This window comes from Nerophis lumbriciformis, linkage group LG25 (assembly GCF_033978685.3).
Source record: "Nerophis lumbriciformis linkage group LG25, RoL_Nlum_v2.1, whole genome shotgun sequence".
NCBI classification, from domain to species: domain Eukaryota; kingdom Metazoa; phylum Chordata; class Actinopteri; order Syngnathiformes; family Syngnathidae; genus Nerophis; species Nerophis lumbriciformis.
Genome location: NC_084572.2, coordinates 41,932,729 through 41,957,728, shown reverse-complemented (window position 1 = coordinate 41,957,728; position 25,000 = coordinate 41,932,729). Strand labels below are relative to the sequence as shown.

Genomic DNA, 25,000 nt, shown 5'->3' with positions numbered 1-25,000 from the left:
CTTATACAACTGCATTATTCCACAAGGAGGCGCAGTACAATGGACATTTTCTTGTTGCACATGCAAATATCATCCTGTCACACTTCAGGTGTGTCCTCACCTGTTCTAATGAGGGCCACACACACTGGGGGCCAATTTCATGTTTTCCATTTTCAAAACCAATAAAATAAATAGGGTTTTTTTTGGTCTCGGGGATCTGGAAGGGTCTCAGTCATAAAATCTAAAAAAAAGAAAAGAAAATATATATATTTTTTTGTATTCAGCGCTTCAATCTCAAAGTTTTTTTTAAATTAGGGCCCGCAATGGGACATAAGGACCTATTGTTATTCGTTCGTTTTATTATTCTTTATTCTTCCGCCGCCACAACAAACTGTAATTTGACCCACTTAACATGCTTCAAAACTCACCATATTTGACCCACACATCAGGACCTGCGAAAATTACCTTTTTTTTTAAAAAACCGAACCCCAAAACTCAAAATTGCGCTCTAGCGCCCCCTAGAAAAAAAAATAGACTGCCTATATCTCCCACTAGGAAGATCGGACAGACATGAAACCTTTATGTAGGTCTGACTCAGACCTAGTTTTCATAATTGTATATCATCGGGCAGAAATCAACAGGAAGTTGGCAATTCCCCCTTCAAGACAAAAAAGTACTAAAAACAGTCACTTTTGCCTCTTTGAGCTGTAATTTGACCCCCTTAACATGCTTCAAAACTCACCAAACTGAACGCACACATAAGGACTGGCAAAAATTGTGATCTAATAAAAAAACCTAACCCCAAATCTAAAAATTGTGCTCTACAGCAATTTTTTAATAAAACGCACAAAAAACTGCTCCTCGGATGAAGAAAATTACACAACTGCCTGTAACTCCCACTGGGAAGGTCGGAGAGACATGAAACAAAAACCTCAATGTAGGTCTCACTTAGACCTACATTTCATAAATTGACAACCCCCAGTAAAAATCTACAGGAAGTTTGTTATTCCCCCTTCAACACAACATTTTTGTAAAAACCCGTCCCCTTTCTTCAAACATTATCTCCTCTGAGCACGTTTGTTGTTTCGGCTTCAAACTAACACAGGAGAGAGATTGAACCCTTCTGATTAAAAGTTGGTGAAAGAGTTGTGATACCTGCTCCGGTTTTGATTTTATGACCCTTCAAAGACCCGCTGCACTGATGCTCCTGCGGTGCTGTTTTTTTAAGATGGCTGCTCAAAAGCAGGAAGCACCAACGTGCCCACACAATGCAGACAAGGTAGGTACACTAGACAAAAGTCTTGGGACACTTCAGACTAAAAGTAGACAAAAGTATTGGGACACTTAGGACTAGCACCTGCCAAATACGCGGGCCCGAACAACGCTGCTTGCAGCTTTAATTTTATTTTATTTTTTATGTTTTATGCCCTTCATGTCAAAACCCTGTTTTTATGGCAAATATATCAAATGTGCAATGATTTCCACACACACACACACACACACACACACACACACACACACACACACACACACACACACACACACACACACACACACACACACACACACACACACACACACACACGCACGCAGGCACACACACACACACACATTCTCGTATTTGTTACCATCTTGGGACCTCCGAAAAATGCCTACCTCTTGAGGACCAGCCTTTCTAGATATATACAGATTTGTATTTATAACATTAATAATATATACATACTATGCACATATAAAAAAGGTAAGGTTTTAGTTTATTTTGTTGTTTTGTTAAGTGTTGAAAAATTAAAATAGGTGACACTGCTCTGGGAGTTAAAAATAATGTGTATAAAGAACAACACTGAAGAGAGTTGAACTAACTAACTTTTTCAACACTTAAAATAGGTGACACTAGACTGGGAGTTAAAAAATAATGTGTATAAAGAACAACACTATCAGTGCATTTTTTAACACTGAACAGAGTTGAACCAACTAACTTTTTCAACACTTAAAACAAGTGACACTAGTCTGGGAGTTAAAAATAATGTATAAAGAACAACACTGAACAGAGTTGAACTAACTAACTTTTTCAACAATTAAAATAGGTCACACTACTCTGGGAGTTAAAAATAATGTGTATAAAGAACAACACTGAAGAGAGTTGAACAAACTAACTTTTTCAACAATTAAAATAGATCACACTACTCTGGGAGTTAAAAATAATGTGTATAAAGAACAACACTGAAGAGAGTTAAACTAACTAACATTTTCAACACTTAAAATAGGTGACACTAGTCTGGGAGTTAAAAAAAAAAATGTATAAAGAACAACACTGAACAGAGTTGAACCAACTAACTTTTTCAACACTTAAAATAGATGACACTACTCTGGGAGTTAAAAAATAATGTGTATAAAGAACAACACTATCAGTAAATGTTTTAACATTGAACAGAGTTAAACTAACTAACTTTTTCAACACTTAAAATAGGTGACACTAGACTGGGAGTTAAAAAATAATGTGTATAAATAACAACACTATCAGTGCATTGTTTAACACTGAACAGAGTTGATCTAACTAACTTTTTCAACACTTAAAATAGGTGACACTAGTCTGGGAGTTAAAAAAAAAAAGTGTATAAATAACAACACTATCAGTGCATTTTTTTAACACTGAACAGAGTTGAACTAACTAACTTTTTCAACACTTAAAATAGGTGAAAACTACACTGGGAGTTAAAAAAAAAGTGTATTAAAAAACAACACTGAACAGAGTTGAACTAATTAACTTTTTCAACACTTAGAATAGGTGACACTAGTCTGGGAGTTAAAAAATAATGTGTATAAAGAACAACACTATCAGTGCGTTTTTTAACACTGAACAGAGTTGAACAAACTAACTTTTTCAACACTTAAAATAGGTGACACTAGTCTGGGAGTTTAAAACAATTTTTTTTTTATAAAGAACAACACTATCAGTGCATTTTTTAAGACCAAACAGAGTTGATCTAACTAACTTTTTCAACACTTAAAATAGGTGACACTACTCTGGAGTTAAAAAATAATGTGTATAAAGAACAACACTATCAGTAAATGGTTGTTTTTTTTTAAACACCGAACAGAGTTGAAGCAACTAACTTTTTCAACACTTAAAATAGGTGACACTACTCTGGGAGTTAAAAAATAATGTGTATAAAGAACAACACTGAACAGAGTTGAACTAACTAACTTTTTCAACACTTAAAATAGGTGACACTAGACTGGGAGTTAAAAAAAAAAATGTATATAAAGAACAACACTATCAGTGCATTTTTTTTTAACACTGAACAGAGTTGAACTAACTAACCTTTTCAACATTTAAAATAGGTGACACTAGTCAGGGAGTTACAAAATAATGTGTATAAAGAAGAACACTATCAGTGCATTTTTTTTTTAACACCAAACAGAGTTGAACTAACTAACTTTTTCAACACTTAAAACAGGTGACACTAGTCTGGGAGTTAAAAATAATGTGTATAAAGAACAACACTGAAGAGAGTTGAACTAACTAACTTTTTCAACACTTAAAATAGGTCACACTAGTCTGGGAGTTAAAAAAAAAAAATGTATAAAGAACAACACTGAAGAGAGTTGAACTAACTAACTTTTTCAACACTTAAAATAGGTCACACTAGTCTGGGAGTTAAAAAAAAATGTATAAAGAACAACACTGAACAGAGTTGAACTAACTAACTTTTTCAACACTTAAAATAGGTGACACTAGACTGGGAGTTAAGAAATAATGTGTATGAAGAACAACACTATCAGTAAATGTTTTAACACTGAACAGAGTTGAACTAACTAACTTTTTCAACACTTAAAACAGGTGACACTACTCTGGGAGTTAAAAATAATGTGTATAAAGAACAACACTGAAGAGAGTTGAACTAACTAACTTTTTCAACACTTAAAATAGGTCACACTAGTCTGGGGGTTAAAAAAATGTATAAAGAACAACACTGAACAGAGTTGAACTAACTAACTTTTTCAACACTTAAAATAGGTGACACTAGACTGGGAGTTAAAAAATAATGTGTATAAAGAACAACACTATCAGTGCATTTTTTAACACTGAACAGAGTTGAACCAACTAACTTTTTCAACACTTAAAACAGGTGACACTACTCTGGGAGTTAAAAATAATGTGTATAAAGAACAACACTGAAGAGAGTTGAACAAACTCACTTTTTCAACACTTAAAATAGGTCACACTAGTCTGGGAGTTAAAAAAAATGTATAAAGAACAACACTGAACAGAGTTGAACTAACTAACTTTTTCAACACTTAAAATAGGTGAAAACTACTATAGGAGTTAAAAAACAATGTGTCTAAAGAACAACATTATCAGTGCATTTTTTAACACTGAACAGAGTTGAACTAACTAACTTTTTCAACACGTAAAATAGGTGACACTAGTCTGGGAGTTAAAAAATAATGTGTATAAAGAACAACACTATCAGTAAATGTTTTAACACTGAACAGAGTTGAACTAACTAACTTTTTCAACACTTAAAATAGGTGACACTAGACTGGGAGCTAAAAATAATGTGTATAAAGAACAACACTGAAGAGAGTTGAACTAACTAACTTTTTCAACAATTAAAATAGGTCACACTAGTCTGGGAGTTAAAAAATATGTATAAAGAACAACACTGAACAGAGTTGAACTAACTAACTTTTTCAACACTTAAAATAGATGACACTACTCTGGGAGTTAAAAAATAATGTGTATAAAGAACAACACTATCAGTGCATTTTTTAACACTGAACAGAGTTGAACAAACTAACTTTTTCAACACTTAAAATAGGTGACACTAGACTGGGAGCTAAAAATAATGTGTATAAAGAACAACACTGAAGAGAGTTGAACTAACTAACTTTTTCAACACTTAAAATAGGTCACACTAGTCTGGGAGTTAAAAAAAAATGTATAAAGAACAACACTGAACAGAGTTGAACTAACTAACTTTTTCAACACTTAAAATAGGTGACACTAGAGTGGGAGTTAAAAAATAATGTGTATAAAGAACAACACTATCAGTAAATGTTTTAACACTGAACAGAGTTGAACTAACTAACTTTTTCAACACTTAAAATAGGTGACACTACTCTGGGAGTCAAAAAAAAATGTATATAAAGAACAACACTATCAGTGCATTTTTTTTAACACTGAACAGAGTTGAACTAACTAACTTTTTCAACACTTAAAACAGGTGACACTACACTGGGAGTTAAAATAATGTGTATAAAGAACAACACTGAAGAGAGTTGAACTAACTAACTTTTTCAACACTTAAAATAGGTGACACTAGACTGGGAGTTAAAAAATAATGTGTATAAAGAACAACACTATCAGTAAATGTTTTAACACTGAACAAAGTTGAACTAACTAACTTTTCCAACACTTAAAATAGGTGACACTACACTGGGAGTTAAAAAAAATTATGCGTATAAAAAAACAACACTGAACAGAGTTGAACTAACTAACTTTTTCAACACTTAAAATAGGTGACACTAGTCTGGGAGTTAAAAAAAAAAGTGTATAAATAACAACACTATCAGTGCATTTTTTTTAACACTAAACAGAGTTGAACTAACTAACTTTTTCAACACTTAGAATAGGTGACACTAGTCTGGGAGTTAAACAAAAAAAGTGTATAAATAACAACACTATCAGTGCATTTTTTTAACACTGAACAGAGTTGAACTAACTAACTTTTTCAACACTTAAAATAGTTGACACTAGACTGGGAGTTAAAAAATAATGTGTATAAAGAACAATACTATCAGTAAATGTTTTAACACTGAACAGAGTTGAACTAACTAACTTTTTCAACACTTAAAATAGGTGACACTAGTCTGGGAGTTAAAAAATAATGTGTATAAAGAACAACACTATCAGTAAATGTTTTTTTTTTAACACCGAACAGAGTTGAAGCAACTAACTTTTTCAACACTTAAAATAGGTGACACTACTCTGGGAGTCAAAAAAATAATGTATATAAAGAACAACACTATCAGTGCATTTTTTTTAACACTGAACAGAGTTGAACTAACTAACTTTTTCAACACTTAAAACAGGTGACACTACACTGGGAGTTAAAATAATGTGTATAAAGAACAACACTGAAGAGAGTTGAAATAACTAACTTTTTCAACACTTAAAATAGGTGACACTAGACTGGGAGTTAAAAAATAATGTGTATAAAGAACAACACTATCAGTAAATGTTTTAACACTGAACAAAGTTGAACTAACTAACTTTTCCAACACTTAAAATAGGTGACACTACACTGGGAGTTAAAAAAAATTATGCGTATAAAAAAACAACACTGAACAGAGTTGAACTAACTAACTTTTTCAACACTTAAAATAGGTGACACTAGTCTGGGAGTTAAAAAATAATGTGTATAAAGAACAACACTGAAGAGAGTTGAAATAACTAACTTTTTCAACACTTAAAATAGGTGACACTACTCTGGGAGTTAAAAAAAAATGTATAAAGAACAACACTGAACAGAGTTGAACTAACTAACTTTTTCAACACTTAAAATAGGTGACACTAGTCTGGGAGTTAAAAAAAAAAGTGTATAAATAACAACACTATCAGTGCATTTTTTTAACACTAAACAGAGTTGAACTAACTAACTTTTTCAACACTTAAAATAGGTGACACTAGTCTGGGAGTTAAAAACAATGTATAAAGAACAACACTGAACAGAGTTGAACTAACTACCGGTAACTTTATTAACACTTAAAATAGGTGACACTAGACTGGGAGTTAAAAAATAATGTGTATAAAGAACAACTCTATCAGTAAATGTTTTAACACTGAATAGAGTTGAACTAACTAACTTTTTCAACACTTAAAATAGGTGACACTAGACTGGGAGTTAAAAAATAATGTGTATAAAGAACAACTCTATCAGTAAATGTTTTAACACTGAACAGAGTTGAACTAACTAACTTTTTCAACACTTAAAATAGTTGACACTAGACTGGGAGTTAAAAAATAATGTGTATAAAGAACAATACTATCAGTAAATGTTTTAACACTGAACAGAGTTGAACTAACTAACTTTTTCAACACTTAAAATAGGTGACACTAGTCTGGGAGTTAAAAAATAATGTGTATAAAGAACAACACTATCAGTAAATGTTTTTTTTTTAACACCGAACAGAGTTGAAGCAACTAACTTTTTCAACACTTAAAATAGGTGACACTACTCTGGGAGTCAAAAAAAAAATGTATATAAAGAACAACACTATCAGTGCATTTTTTTTAACACTGAACAGAGTTGAACTAAATAACTTTTTCAACACTTAAAACAGGTGACACTACACTGGGAGTTAAAATAATGTGTACAAAGAACAACACTGAAGAGAGTTGAAATAACTAACTTTTTCAACACTTAAAATAGGTGACACTAGTCTGGGAGTTAAAAAAAAAAGTGTATAAATAACAACACTATCAGTGCATTTTTTTTTAACACTAAACAGAGTTGAACTAACTAACTTTTTCAACACTTAAAATAGGTGACACTAGTCTGGGAGTTAAAAAAAAAGTGTATAAAGAACAACTCTATCAGTAAATGTTTTAACACTGAATAGAGTTGAACTAACTAACTTTTCCAACACTTAAAATAGGTGACACTACACTGGGAGTTAAAAAAAATTATGCGTATAAAAAAACAACACTGAACAGAGTTGAACTAACTAACTTTTTCAACACTTAAAATAGGTGACACTAGTCTGGGAGTTAAAAAAAAAAAGTGTATAAATAACAACACTATCAGTGCATTTTTTAACACTGAACAGAGTTGAACTAACTAACTTTTTCAACACTTAAAATAGGTGACACTAGTCTGGGAGTTAAACAAAAAAAGTGTATAAATAACAACACTATCAGTGCATTTTTTAACAGTAAACAGGGTTGAACTAACTAACTTTTTCAACACTTAAAATAGTTGACACTAGACTGGGAGTTAAAAAATAATGTGTATAAAGAACAACACTATCAGTAAATGTTTTAACACTGAACAGAGTTAAACTAACTAACTTTTTCAACACTTAAAACAGGTGACACTAGTCTGGGAGTTAAAAAAAAAAAAAAAGTATAAATAACAACACCATCAGTGCATTTTTTAACACTGAACAGAGTTGATCTAACTAACTTTTTCAACACTTAAAATAGGTGACACTAGACTGGGAGTTAAAAAATAATGTGTATAAAGAACAACACTATCAGTAAATGTTTTAACACTGAACAAAGTTGAACTAACTAACTTTTCCAACACTTAAAATAGGTGACACTACACTGGGAGTTAAAAAAAATTATGCGTATAAAAAAACAACACTGAACAGAGTTGATCTAACTAACTTTTCCAACACTTAAAATAGTTGACACTAGTCTGGGAGTTAAAAAAAAAAGTGTATAAAGAACAACACTATCAGTGCATTTTTTTAACACTGAACAGAGTTGAACTAACTAACTTTTTCAACACTTAAAATAGTTGACACTAGACTGGGAGTTAAAAAATAATGTGTATAAAGAACAACACTATCAGTAAATGTTTTTTTTTAACACCGAACAGAGTTGAAGCAACTAACTTTTTCAACACTTAAAATAGGTGACACTACACTGGGAGTTAAAATAATGTGTATAAAGAACAACACTGAAGAGAGTTGAACTAACTAACTTTTTCAACACTTAAAATAGGTGACACTAGTCTGGGAGTTAAACAAAAAAAGTGTATAAATAACAACACTATCAGTGCATTTTTTAACACTGAACAGAGTTGATCTAACTAACTTTTTCAACACTTAAAATAGGTGACACTAGACTGGGAGTTAAAAATAATGTGTATAAAGAACAACACTATCAGTAAATGTTTTAACACTGAACAGAGTTGAACTAACTAACATTTTCAACACTTAAAATAGTTGACACTAGACTGGGAGTTAAAAAATAATGTGTATAAAGAACAACACTATCAGTAAATGTTTTAACACTGAACAGAGTTGAACTAACTAACTTTTTCAACACTTAAAATAGGTGACACTAGTCTGGGAGTTTTACATTTTTTTTTATAAAGAACAACACTATCAGTGCATTTGTTAACACCAAACAGAGTTGATCTAACTAACTTTTTCAACACTTAAAATAGGTGACACTACTCTGGGAGTTAAAAAATAATGTGTATAAAGAACAACACTATCAGTAAATGTTTTAACACTGAACAGAGTTGAACTAACTAACTTTTTCAACACTTAAAATAGGTGACACTAGTCTGGGAGTTAAAAAAAAAAGTGTATAAATAACAACACTATCAGTGCATTTTTTAACAGTAAACAGGGTTGATCTAACTAACTTTTTCAACACTTAAAATAGTTGACACTAGACTGGGAGTTAAAAAATAATGTGTATAAAGAACAACACTATCAGTAAATGTTTTAACACTGAATAGAGTTGAACTAACTAACTTTTTCAACACTTAAAATAGGTGACACTACTCTGGGAGTTAAAAAATAATGTGTATAAAGAACAACACTATCAGTAAATGTTTTAACACTGAATAGAGTTGAACTAACTAACTTTTTCAACACTTAAAATAGGTGACACTAGACTGGGAGTTAAAAATAATGTGTATAAAGAACAACACTGAAGAGAGTTGAACTAACTAACTTTTTCAACACTTAAATAGATGACACTGCACTGGGAGTTAAAAAAAAAGTGTCTAAACACTATCAGTGCATTTTTTTTTAACACTGAAGAGAGTTGAACTAACTAACTTTTTCAACACTTAAAATAGGTGACACATTAGTCTGGGAGTTAAAAAAAATGTATAAAGAACAACACTATCAGTAAATGTTTTAACACTGAACAGAGTTGAACTAACTAACTTTTTCAACACTTAAATAGATGACACTAGACTGGGAGTTAAAAAAAATGTATAAAGAACAACACTATCAGTAAATGTTTTAACACTGAACAGAGTTGAACTAACTAACTTTTTCAACACTTAAATAGATGACACTGCACTGGGAGTTAAAAAAAAAAGTGTCTAAACACTATCAGTGCATTTTTTTTAACACTGAAGAGAGTTGAACTAACTCACTTTTTCAACACTTAAAATAGGTGACACTAGTCTGGGAGTTAAAAAAATTGTTGTATAAAGAACAACACTATCAGTGCATTTTTTTTTAGCACCGAACAGAGTTGAACTAACTAACTTTTTCAACACTTAAAATAGGTGACACTACACTGGGAGTTAAAAAGAATTATGCGTATAAAAAAACAACACTGAATAGAGTTGAACTAACTAACTTTTTCAACACTTAAAATAGGTGACACTAGTCTGGGAGTTAAACAAAAAAAGTGTATAAATAACAACACTATCAGTGCATTTTTTAACACTGAACAGAGTTGAACTAACTAACTTTTTCAACACTTAAAACAGGTGACACTACTCTGGGAGTTAAAAAATAATGTGTATAAAGAACAACACTATCAGTAAATGTTTTAACACTGAACAGAGTTGAACTAAGTAACATTTTTCAACACTTAAAATAGGTGACACTAGTCTGGGAGTTAAAAAGAATGTGTATAAAAGAATAATAGTGTTTTACCCCTGGCGGTGCGTTCAGGTACAAGCGGACTTTGAGTGCTTCCGCATGCACTCAGAGGAGCGAGAGCGGGAGACGGAAGGCGAGCTGAGAAGAGATTTTGAGACGAGGCTCCAGGCTGCGGAGGAGGAGCTCCAGGAGGCCAAGTCCTGCATCAGCGAGGCGCAGCAGGAGAACCAGAGACTGAGCCAAGAACTGAAAGAGGCCGGGGAGACCATCGGAGAGCTGAGTGACAAATGCCAGAGGAGAGATGGAGGCGAGGGCCAGGGAGAGCGTGAGGAGGAGCAGAGGCTGAAGGTCCTCCTGGAGGAGGTGGAGACTCTGAAGCAGGAGAGGCGGCGGACTGAGGAGGAAGGCAGGAGAGGTGCGGAGGAGGAGGAGGAGCGATGGGAGCAGAAGATGAAGAAGCTGCAGGAGGAGATGAGGAAGAAGATGGAGGCTGAACGCGGTGAGGATCAGCGCAGGTGGGAGGAGAAGGAGGAGGAGGAGAAGAAAGGCCTGCACAGTGCTCTGAGAGAGAGAGTCAAGAGAGCCGAGGCGGAAGCAGAGAATCACCTGGAGAAGATGGCCGACAACACCCGGAACACCCTCAAACTGCAGGAGCGCATACAGGTACTGTACTTACTGTATAAATGTCATAGTTTGGCTACAGAGGAACCAATTATTGTACAAAAGCAGTGAAGTTGTCAGGTTGTGTAAATGGTCAATAAAAAGAGAATCCTTTTCAACTTATATTCAATTGAATAGACTGCAAAGACAAGATATTTCATGGTTTTTTTTGCAAATAATCATGAACTTAGAATTTAATGGCAGCAACGCATTGCAAAAAAGGCATTTTTACCAGTGTGTTACATGGCCTTTCCTTTAAACAACACTCAGTAAAGGTCTGGGAACTGAGGAGACACATTTTTGAAGTGGAATTCTTTCCCATTCTTGCTTGATGTACAGCTTAAGTTGTTCAACAGCTCATATTTTAGCCTTTACACATTTTCAATGTCTTGACTACAGGCAGGCCAGTATAGTACCCGCACTCTTTTACTATGAATGATGGCATCGTCTTGCCGAAATAAGCAGGGGCGTCCATGATAACTTATATTCAATTGAATAGACTGCAAAGACAAGATATTTCATGTTTTTTTTGCAAATAATCATGAACTTAGAATTTAATGGCAGCAACGCATTGCAAAAAAGGCATTTTTACCAGTGTGTTACATGGCCTTTCCTTTAAACAACACTCAGTAAAGGTCTGGGAACTGAGGAGACACATTTTTGAAGTGGAATTCTTTCCCATTCTTGCTTGATGTACAGCTTAAGTTGTTCAACAGCTCATATTTTAGCCTTTACACATTTTCAATGTCTTGACTACAGGCAGGCCAGTATAGTACCCGCACTCTTTTACTATGAATGATGGCATCGTCTTGCCGAAATAAGCAGGGGCGTCCATGATAACTTATATTCAATTGAATAGACTGCAAAGACAAGATATTTCATGTTTTTTTTTGCAAATAATCATGAACTTAGAATTTAATGGCAGCAACACATTGCAAAAAAGGCATTTTTTACCAGTGTGTTACATGGCCTTTCCTTTAAACAACACTCAGGAAAGGTCTGGGAACTGAGGAGACACATTTTTGAAGTGGAATTCTTTCCCATTCTTGCTTGATGTACAGCTTAAGTTGTTCAACAGCTCATATTTTAGCCTTTACACATTTTCAATGTCTTGACTACAGGCAGGCCAGTATAGTACCCGCACTCTTTTACTATGAATGATGGCATCGTCTTGCCGAAATAAGCAGGGGCGTCCATGATAACTTATATTCAATTGAATAGACTGCAAAGACAAGATATTTCATGTTTTTTTTTGCAAATAATCATGAACTTAGAATTTAATGGCAGCAACGCATTGCAAAAAAGGCATTTTTTACCAGTGTGTTACATGGCCTTTCCTTTTAACAACACTCAGTAAAGGTCTGGGAACTGAGGAGACACATTTTTGAAGTGGAATTCTTTCCCATTCTTGCTTGATGTACAGCTTAAGTTGTTCAACAGCTCATATTTTAGCCTTTACACATTTTCAATGTCTTGACTACAGGCAGGCCAGTATAGTACCCGCACTCTTTTACTATGAATGATGGCATCGTCTTGCCGAAATAAGCAGGGGCGCCCATGATAACAACATATGTTGCTCCAAAAGCTGTATGTACCTTTCAGCATTAATGGTGCCTTCACAGATGTGTAAGTTACCCATGTCTTGACCACTAATACACCCCCCATACCATCACACATGCTGCCTCTTACACTTTCACCCTAGAACAGTCCGGATGGTTCTTTTCCTCTTTGTTCCAGAACGTCCACAGTTTCCAAAAACAATTTTGAAACGTGGACTCGTCAGACCACAGAACACTTCTCCACTTTACATCAGTCCATCTTAGATGATTTCGGGCCCAGCGAAGCCGGCGGCGTCTCCGGGTGTTGTTGATACATGGCTTTGGCTTTGCGTAGTAGAGTTTTAACTTGCACTTACAGATGTAGCGACCGACTGTAGTTACTGACAGTGGTTCTCTGAAGTGTTCATGAGCCCACGTGGTGATGTCCTTTACACGCCGATGTGGCTTTTTGATGCAGGGATCCAAGGTGTGTAATATCATGGCTTACGTGCAGGGATTTCTCCAGATTCTCTGAACCTTTTGATGATATAACGGAGCGTAGATGGTGAAATCTCTAAATTCCTTGTTGAGAAATGTTGTTCTTAAACAATTTGCTCAGGCATTTGTTGACAAAGTGGTGACCCTCGCCCCCGTCCTTGTTTGTGAACGACTGAGCATTTCATGCTTTTTATACCCAATCATGGCACCCACCTGTTCCCAATTAGCCTGTTCACCTGTGGGATGTTCCAAATAAGTTTGACGAGCATTCCTCAACTTTATCACTCTTTTTTGCCACTCGTGCCAGCTTTTTTGAAACATGCTGCAGGCCTCAAGTTCCAAATGAGCGAATATTTGCAAAAAAAAATAAAGTTTCTCAGTGTGAACATGAACTATCTTGTCTTTTTATTGACCATTTACACAACGTGACAACTTGTGGGGTTTGTATATTTTCACAGTTTAAGTGTGATGTTCTAATGACCACATCTTGCTGGTCCAACCCCCGGCTGCACTCGCTGTTTGCACAGCGAGCGTCTCCTAATGAGCCAGAATGGCGGCACAATCAGGCCTGGACGCCACAAATGTCAGCCGCGCCAAAACTTACTGTCCACTTGTGTTGTGGTCCTCCCTCGCCAGAACCTGGAGGAGGAGCTGGAGCTGGACAGGAAGCGGGTGTCGGAGGCGGAGGGCGTGGCCAAGCGGGCGGAGGAGGAGCTGGCGGTGGCCAAAGAGCGGCTGCTGCTGCAAGAAGACGAGCTGCAGACGAGAGCAGGTGTTTATTCCACACTCGTGCCACACTTTTCAAATGTTCAAAGTTTCATACATATACATGCATACATACATATACATATATATATATATATATATATATATATATATATGTATGTGTGGGAAAAAAAATCACAAGACTATTTCATCTCTACAGGCCTGTTTCATGAGGGGGTGTACCCTCAATCGTCAGGAGATTTTAATGGGAGCATTCGCATACCATGGTTTGTATAGGGCACAGAGTGGGTGGGTACAGGCTGGCCTAGGGGCGTGGTGATTGGCTCATGTGTTGCCTAGGAGGTGTTTCCGTCTATGGCGGCATGCTGTTACAATTTCGCTGCGCTTGTTGAGGGATGACAGGTCTGGACGGTAAATAATAAACAGTTTCTCTTTCAAGCATAGGTTGCATCTTTTATTACCACTATTGTAAGGTGTGCTGGATGCAAGAATTTGCCATGTTATTGAATATTCAACATTATTGTCTTTGAGGTCCCAAATGTGTTTGCTGAGTTCTGTGGTATTTCGCAGGTTTTTGTTCCTGAAAGAAGCCTTGTGATTGTTCCATCTGGTTTTGAACTCTCCCTCGGTTAATCCTACATATGTGTCGGATGTGTTAATGTCCTTGCGTATTACCTTAGATTGGTAGACAACTGATGTTTGTAAGCACCCCCCGTTGAGAGGGCAATCAGGTTTCTTTCGACAGTTACAGCCTTTGGAGTCGCTCTGTCTGGGGGCCGACGGCTCATTTGCAATTGTTTTGTTGTGGTTTGAGATGATTTGTCGTATATTGTTCATGCAGCTGTAGCTCAATTTAATGTTGTTCTTGTTGAATACTTTTCTTAGGGTGTTGTCTTTGGGAAAGTGTTTGTCAATCAGATTGAGGAATTTGTGTCCGATGTTCGTTGAGACGTTTTTGCTGTATGGGGGGTTGTACCAGATGATGTCGTTCCGTTTTCTGTTCTTTTTTGGCTGGTTTCCTGGCGTGGGTTCATAGGTGAGGGTGAAATTGTATCCGCTTTCATCAAGGGCCTTTTGGTACGGGAGGGTTGCTTGGTCAAATTCAGCTTTGCTAGATGACAGCATCGATAGCCTTTTATTGATTCCGGTAGGTATTCTTTTCGTGGTGGTGGGTGGGTGGTTGCTGTCATGGTGCACGTATTGGAGTGTTGTGTTGGGTTTCGTGAATGGTTGGTAGCTGTTATTTCTCAGGTTGAAAGTGACGTCAAGGAAGTTGACGGTTTGCTTGTTGGCTTCAATCGTGATCCGTAGGCCGTTCTCTTTGAAAATTTGGCATATGCGCTTCTTGGTATTCTCGCTGCTCCTTGGTGAGGTGCGACACACTGCCAGTCCGTCATATATATATATATACATATATATACATATACATATATATATATATATATATATATATATATATATATATATATACACACATATACATATATATGAGTATATACATACATACATGTGTGTATATATGTATATATATAAATATATACATACATATATTAATGTGTGTACATATATGTATATAAAATATTTCATGCACTCATTGTTAAAGAAAATCCTGTTTTTTATGAGGAAAATATACATATATATATATATATATATATATATACAAACCCCGTTTCCATATGAGTTGGGAAATTGTGTTAGATGTAAATATAAACGGAATACAATGATTTGCAAATCCTTTTCAAGCCATATTCAGTTGAATATGCTACAAAGACAACATATTTGATGTTCAAACTCATAAACATTATTTTTTTTTTGCAAATAATCATTAACTTAGAAATTTCAAGGCTGCAACACGCGCCAAAGTAGTTGGGAAAGGGCATGTTCACCACTGTGTTACATGGCCTTTCCTTTTAACAACACTCAGTAAAGGTTTGGGAACTGAGGAGACACATTTTTTAAGCTTCTCAGGTGGAATTCTTTCCCATTCTTGCTTGATGTACAGCTTAAGTTGTTCAACAGTCCGGGGGTCTCCGTTGTGCTATTTTAGGCTTCACATTTTCAATGGGAGACAGGTCTGGACTGCAGGCGGGCCAGTCTAGTACCCGCACTCTTTTACTATGAAGCCACGTTGATGTAACACGTGGCTTGGCATTGTCTTGCTGAAATAAGCAGGGGCGTCCATGGTAACGTTGCTTGGATGGCAACATATGTTGCTCCAAAACCTGTATGTACCTTTCAGCATTAATGGTGCCTTCACAGATGTGTAAGTTACCCATGTCTTGGGCACTAATACACCCCCATACCGTCACACATGCTGCTTTTTACACTTTGCGCCTATAACAATCCGGATGGTTCTTTTCCTCTTTGGTCCGGAGGACACGACGTCCACAGTTTCCAAAAACAATTTGAAATGTGGACTCGTCAGACCACAGAGCACTTTTCCACTTTGTATCAGTCCATCTTAGATGAGCTCGGGCCCAGCGAATCCGACGGCGTTTCCGGGTGTTGTTGATAAACGGTTTTCGCCTTGCATAGGAGAGTTTTAACTTGCACTTACAGATGTAGCGGCCAACTGTAGTTACTGACAGTGGGTTTCTGAAGTGTTCCTGAGCCCATGTGGTGATATCCTTTACACACTGATGTCGCTTGTTGATGCGGTACAGCCTGAGGGATCGAAGGTCACGGGCTTAGCTGCTTACGTGCAGTGATTTCTCCAGATTCTCTGAACCCTTTGATGATATTACGGAGCGTAGATGGTGAAATCCCTAAATTCCTTGCAATAGCTGCTTGAGAAAGGTTTTTCTTAAACTGTTCAACAATTTGCTCACGCATTTGTTGACAAAGTGGTGACCCTCGCCCCATCCTTGTTTGTGAATGACTGAGCATTTCATGGAATCTACTTTCATACCCAATCATGGCACCCACCTGTTCCCAATTAGCCTGCACACCTGTGGGATGTTCCAAATAAGTGTTTGATGAGCATTCCTCAACTTTATCAGTATTTATTGCCACCTTTCCCAACTTCTTTGTCACGTGTTGCTGGCATCAAATTCTAAAGTTAATGATTATTTGCAACAAAAAAAAAAGTTTATGAGTTTGAACATCAAATATGTTGTCTTTGTAGCATATTCAACTGAATATGGCTTGAAAATGATTTGCAAATCATTGTATTCCGTTTATATTTACATCTAACACAATTTCCCAACTCATATGGAAACGGGGTTTGTATATACACACACATATATATATATATATATATATATATATATATATATATATATATATATATATATATATATATATATATATATATATATATATATATATATATATATATATAATGACAGTTTTAAAGTCTGTTATTAGTGAACCTTGCAACTTTTTCCTCAATCCATTTGACCTGTTTGTTCTTTTATTCCACTTTTGTCATGGTTTCCCCCTCTCTAACAGTCATTAGACAGCAGCATGTGAATGAGGTGTAATGAGCAGTGTGCGTTTCAGAGGAGCTGCTGAGCGTGGGCTGCCAGGTGTGTGCGTGTGCTGACGTGGACGATCTGAAGAACCAAGTGAGTCGTCTGCAGAGCAGGAACAGAGAGTTGGAGCTGCAGAGCAGTGGCAGGAACAACGACCACGCCCGACAGATCCGCCAGGTGACTCTTTCATCTACTGACATTGTTCTTAACATGATTCTTATTTCAATTATGATTTTAATTTGAAATTTGATTGTAGTTACGATTAATTTAATTTGAATTATGATTGTTATGATTTTATTTTTTAATTATTATTGTTATGATTTTACTTAGAATGATTGTCTGGATGATTTTAATTTGAATTATGATTGTTACAATAATTTGAATTATGATTGTTGTTATGATTTGAATAATTTGAATTATTATTGTTATGATGATTTTAATTAAAAGTATGATTGTTATGATTTTAATTTGAATTATGATTGTTACAATGATTTTAAAGTATGATTGTTGTTATGATTTTAAATTGAATTATGATTGTTACGATGATTTTGATTATGATTGTTATGATTTTAATTTTAATTAGTATTATGATGATTTTAATTTGAGTTATGATTGTCGTTACGATTATTTTAATTTGAGTTAGTATTGTTATGATTTTAATCTGAATTATTATTATTGTTATGATGATTTTAATTTGAATTATGAATTGTTACAATGATTTTAATTTGAATTATGATTGTAATGATGATTTAAATTGTAATTATGATTATTATGATGATTTAAATTGTAATTATGATTGTTATGATTTTATTTTGAAATATGATTATGATTTTAATTTGAATTATGATTGTCGTTACGGTTTGAATTGTAGTTATTGTTATGATTTTAATCTGAATCATTATTTCTGTTATGATTTTAATTTGGGTTATGAATTATTACAATGATTTTAATTTGAATCATGATTATTACAATGATTTTGATTTTAATTATGATTGTTACAATGATTTTAATTTGAATTATGATGATTTGAATTTGAATTATGATTGTCGTAATGATTATTTTAATTTAAATTATGATTGTTGTTACAATGATTTTAATTTGAATTATGATTGTTATGATTTTATTTTTAATTATGATTGTTATGATTTTATTTTTAATTATTGTTATGATTTTATTTAGAATTATTGTCTTGATGATTTTAATTTGAATTATGATTGTTACAATAATTTGAATTATGATTGTTATGATGATTTGAATTTGAATTATTATTGTTATGATTTTAATTAAAAGTATGATTGTTATGATTTTAATTTGAATTATGATTGTTATGATTTTAATTAGAATTATGGATTGTTACAATGATTTTAATTGTATGATTGTTGTTATTATTTTAAATTGAATTATGATTGTTACGACAATTTTAATTATGATTGTTATGATTTTAATTTTAATTAGTATTATGATTTTGATTTGAGTTCTGATTGTCGTTACGATTATTTTAATTTGAGTTATTATTGTTATGATTTTAATCTGAATTATTATTATTGTTATGATGATTTGAATTTGAATTATGAATTGTTACAATGATTTTAATTTGAATTATGATCGCAATGATGATTTAAATTGTAATTATGATTGTTATGATGATTTAAATTGTAATTATGATTTTATTTTGAAATATGATTGTTATGATTTTAATTTGAATTATGATTGTCGTTACGGTTTTAATTGTAGTTATTGTTATGATTTTAATCTGAATCATTATTTGTGTTATGATTTTAATTTGGGTTATGAATTATTACAATGATTTTAATTTGAATCATGATTATTACAATGATTTTGATTTTAGTTATGATTGTTACAATGATTTTAATTTTAATTATGATTATTTTAATTTGAATTATGATTGTCGTAATGATTATTTTAATTTAAATTATGATTGTTGTTACAATGATTTTAATTCGAATCATGATTGTTTAGATGATTTGTATTTGAATTATGATTCTGATATTAATTTAAATGATTGTGGTTACTATGATTTTAATTGTAATGATGATTTCTGATTTCAATCTGGATGAAGATGATTATGATGTACGGCACTTTGACCTTTGCCCCCTACAATGACCTCCCCCAGCACGCCGAGGCCTTGTCCAGCCAGCGCTCGGAGATGGTGCGAGCCCAGACCGAAGAGCTGCGCCGCATCCAGAAGCACGCGGACGAGGAGAGGGACAAACTGCAGCGAGAGATGGAGCAGGAGAGAGAGAAGCTGCAGAAGGAGAGAGAGCAGGAGAAGAACCACCTGGACAAGGAGAGGAACCGACTGAGGAGGGAGAAGGAGGAGGAGAAGGACGCGCTGAGGAAAGGAGCCGAGGAGGTGAGGGAGCACCTGAGGAGGGAGAAGGAGGAGGAGGCGGAGCTTCTCCGCAAGGAACTGGAGGTGGAGCGCGTGCGTGTGCGTGCCCAGCTGGACAAGCGGCTGGAGCAGGTGGAGGTGCAGCTGGAGGAGGAGAAGAGGCGGCTGATGGAGAAGGCGGAGGAGGACAGGAAGAGGCTGAAGGAGCAGGTGCGCAAGGCCATCGAGGAGGTGATGAGGAGACACGCCGCAGAGATCAACAACACCCAGGAGGCTCTGAGCTCCGAGAAGAAGACCAACCAGGAGGTCGGTCCAGGATCTTACCATAACATTCACTCTGCTGGGCTTTGACTTGAAAGTTCTCACACAGCTCAGCTGCATTCAGGCGGAAGGCAGGGTACAATATTAAAATCATCATAACAACAATCATAATTCAAATTAAAATCAATCATCATAACAATCATAATTCAAACTGAAATTATCATAACAATCATAACTAAAATTTAAATCATCGTAATGACAATCATAATTCAAATTAAAATCATAACAATCATAATTCAAATTAAAATCATAACAATCATAATTCAAATTAAAATCGTCATAACACTAATTCCAATTAAAATCATAACGACAATCATAATTCAAATTAAAATAATCAAAACAATCATAATTCAAATTCAAATCATCGTAACAATAATAACTCAAATGTAAATCATTGTAACAATCATAATTCAAATTAAAATGATCATAACAACCACAATTAAAAGTAACATTATCATAACAATCATAATTCAAATTAAAATCATCATAACAATCATAACTAAAATTAAAATCAGTAACAATTCACTATTCAAATTAAAATCATCATAACAATACTAATTCAAATCAAAATAATCATAACAATCATAATTAAAATGATCATAATCATAATTAAAATCATCATAACAATCATAATTCAAATTAAAATAATCATAACAATCATAATTAAAATGATCATAATCATAATTAAAATTAAAATCATCATAACAATCATAATTAAAATTAAAATCATCGTCATTATAATTAAAATCATTGTAACAATACTAATTCAAATCAAAATAATCATAGCAATCATAATTAAAATCATCATAACAATCATAATAAAAATAAAAATAATCATAATCATAATTAAAATCATTGTAACAATTCATGATTCAAATTAAAATCATTGTAACAATACTAAATTAAATGAAAATCATCATAACAATCATAATTAAAATTATCATAATCATAATTAAAATCATCATAACAATCATAATTCAAATCAAAATAATCATAACAATCATAATTAAAATGATCATAATCATAATTAAAATGAAAATCATCATAACAATCATAATTAAAATTAAAATCATCATCATTATAATTAAAATCATTGTAACAATACTAATTCAAATCAAAATAATCATAGCAATCATAATTAAAATCATCATAACAATCATAATAAAAATAAAAATAATCATAATCATAATTAAAATCATTGTAACAATTCATGATTCAAATTAAAATCATTGTAACAATACTAAATTAAATGAAAATCATCATAACAATCATAATTAAAATTATCATAATCATAATTAAAATCATCATAACAATCATAATTCAAATCAAAATAATCATAACAATCATAATTAAAATGATCATAATCATAATTAAAATTAAAATCATCATAACAATCATAATTAAAATGATCATAATCATAATTAAAATCATAACAATCATAATTCAAATCAAAATAATCATAACAATCATAATTAAAATGATCATAATCATAATTAAAATTAAAATCATCATAACAATCATAATTAAAATTAAAATCATCATCATTATAATTAAAATCATTGTAACAATACTAATTCAAATCAAAATAATCATAGCAATCATAATTAAAATCATCATAACAATCATAATAAAAATAAAAATAATCATAATCATAATTAAAATCATTGTAACAATTCATGATTCAAATTAAAATCATTGTAACAATACTAAATTAAATGAAAATCATCATAACAATAATAATTAAAATTAAAATTAGCATAATCATAATTAAAATCATTGTAACAATTCATGATTCAAATTAAAATCATTGTAACAATACTAAATTAAATGAAAATCATCATAACAATAATAATTAAAATTAAAATTAGCATAATCATAATTAAAATCATTGTAACAATTCATGATTCAAATTAAAATCATTGTAACAATACTAAATTAAATGAAAATCATCATAACAATAATAATTAAAATTAAAATAATCATAATCATAATTAAAATCATTGTAACAATTCATGATTCAAATTAAAATCATTGTAACAATACTAAATTAAATGAAAATCATCATAACAATCATAATTAAAATTAAAATAATCATAATTAAAATCATTGTAACAATTCATGATTCTAATTAAAATCATCGTAACAATACTAATTCAAATGAAAATCATCATAACAACAATCGTACTTTAAAATCATTGTAAAACAAGCACAATTTAGCTGACTCAGCACGTTACTCAGCACACACACAATGAGATACAGGTGTGCAATCTTTAGGCACCTCACCATTCCATCCCAGTCCTGGTCCCGGTCCTGGTCCCGGTCCTGGTCCCAGTCCTGGTCCTGGTCCTGGGGACACGAGTCCATTCACAATCCATTCAAACAACATATTATTTTTGCTAAAATCATTCTCATGGAGCCTTGAAAAAACATTTTACAGGTTCCAAAAGTTTGACATTTGGTGGGAAAAATTTGACACATTTTAAAAAATCTACATATTTTTTTTTACACTTTGTCAAAAAAAAAATTTGAATAATCAAATTTGTAGGAAATTCTCTGTTAGAAATGAAAAGTAATAATAATAATAATAATGATTAACTTTGAAAAAAAGAATAGAAAAATGTCATTATATAATAATGCAATAAAATATATTATCATTAATCCAACTTTTCTTTTGTTAAAATAAAAATAAATGCTTTTTATCTGCTTTGACTTATGATTTCAGAGCAAGTTATCCATCAAATTGTACACTGTAAGAAATAGATTTTACAGCATTTTACAGTAAGTAAAAAAAAAGTACAACGATAAAATTTTGGCATTGTAACTTTTTTTTTTTACAGTAAAACAGCATCAAATGTACAGTTTTTAAGGTAAAAAAACTGGCGGCTCAGTTGCCAGAATTTTCCTTAAAAATGCAGTTTTCTATTTACAGTAAAGAAAAACGTAAATTTTACAGAAATTTTTTTGGCAACTAAGCTACTGTGAAATGTAATAAAAATGATTGTAACGGACCTTAAAAATGACAGGTTAGAAAACTTAAATATGATCTAATAATGCAATAAACATATCATTAATCAAACTTGTTTTTGTTAAAAATAGAAATAAAAACTTATTTTAAGATTTCAAAGCAAGTTATCCATCAAATTGTACAAAAATGATCATAGATTTTACTGTAAAATTGTGACATTTATGGTTTTGGTTGGCTCAAAATGAGATTGAAGTAGAAGAGTTTGAGTATTGTTGATGTTGTTGTTGCCAGGTGTGTGCACACCTGGAAGAGGAGCGCAGAAGAAGCAGTGAGATCCAAGACCGGCTGGAGAGAGAGAGGGACCAGTTCCACACTAAGATCAAAGACGCCAACAATGAGGTAAAGTGCACACTGACATATATATATATATATATATATATATATATATATATATATATATATATATATATATATATATATATATATATATATAAATGTACCATTTACTTTGTAAAGTATCAAAATACTTTTTGGTACTGGTACCAAAATGTTGGTATCAGGACAACATTACTGTCTGTGTATTTTCTTTGACTCCTAGTATTATTCCTAGTACTCCAATGATTACTGGTACTATTACTATTAGTCCAATAATTACTAGTAGTCACATAATTACTAGTACTAATACTATGACTACAGAAGACTCCATGACTGTAAAATGGAGTCGAGTCTTTTGAACGACTCCTTCTGAAACTCAGCACGGCTACATCACTTAATACTTTTAAATCTTCTTTAAAAAGTTTTCATTGAACACAAGCTGAGTTGGATATATGTTAGACTATTTTTACCTTTTTCTTTTTTTCCATTTTTACCTGTTTTATGTACAGAATGTGCTGTAATTTTTGTGATTTTTATTATTTTTTTACACTTTTGTTTTTATTGAACTATTTGTATGCATTTTAATTGTATTTTATACATAGAATGTTTTTTTGTTTTTTTTAAAATCTTTTACGCTTTACTTTTTTTCGCACTATTTTTATCCATTTCAACTGTTTTATATATAGAATGTTTTGTATTTATTGTGATTTTCATAATTTTTAATATGTTTTAAATTGAATCCTTTACGCTTTTGTTTGTTTTTTTGCACAATTTTTATGCATTTTAACTGTTTTATATATAGAATGTTTTGTATTTATTGTTATTTTCATTATTTTTAATATTTTACGCTTTTGTTTTTTTTTGCACTTTTTTTGCATTTGAACTGTGTTTTATATGTAGAATGTTTTGTATTAATTGTGATTATTATTTTAAAAATATTTTACGCTTTTGTTTTTTTGCACTATTTTTATGCATTTGAACTGTGTTTTATATGTAGAATGTTTTGTATTAATTGTGATTATTATTATTTTTTAAATATTTTACGCTTTTGTTTTTTTGCACTGTTTTTATGCATTTTAACTGTGTTTTTTATATAGAATGTTTTGTATTTATTGTGATTTTCATTATTTTTAATATGTTTTGAATTTAATATTTTACACTTCTTTTTTGCACTATTTTTATGCATTTTAACTGTATTTTGTATATAGAATGTTTTGTATTGTGATTTCTATTATTTTTAATGTTTCAAATTTAATCTTTTATACTTTTTTGTTTTGCAAATATTTGTATGCATTTGAACTGTTTTATATATAGAATGTTTATTGTCATTTTCATTATTTTAATGTTTTAAATTTAATCTTTTACGCTTTTGTTTTTGTACTATGTTTACTGTGTTTTATATATAGAATGTTTTGTATTTATTGTGATTTTTATCATTTTTTAATCTTTTATCCTTTTGGGTTTTTTTTCACTATTTTTATGCATTTTAACTGTGTTTTATATATAGAATGTTTTGTATTTA

At 32.4% G+C, this 25,000-nt stretch overlaps 1 protein-coding gene across 3 annotated transcripts in view; it reads left to right on the top strand.

Annotated features, from left to right (window-relative positions):
• fam184b (family with sequence similarity 184 member B) overlaps positions 1–25,000 on the top strand; it is a 165,037-nt gene that overhangs the window by 27,342 nt on the left and 112,695 nt on the right. For 2 of the 3 annotated variants that reach the window (XM_061984445.2, XM_061984444.2), the window contains exons 3-7: positions 10,642–11,232; positions 13,902–14,037; positions 17,493–17,641; positions 19,599–20,123; positions 23,395–23,502. In XM_061984445.2, coding sequence (XP_061840429.1) covers positions 10,642–11,232; positions 13,902–14,037; positions 17,493–17,641; positions 19,599–20,123; positions 23,395–23,502 — 1,509 coding nt within the window. Of the gene's footprint in view, positions 1–10,221; positions 10,248–10,567; positions 11,233–13,901; positions 14,038–17,492; positions 17,642–19,598; positions 20,124–23,394; positions 23,503–25,000 lie in introns of those variants that run through there. The other variant, XM_061984446.1, reaches the window with a different exon arrangement.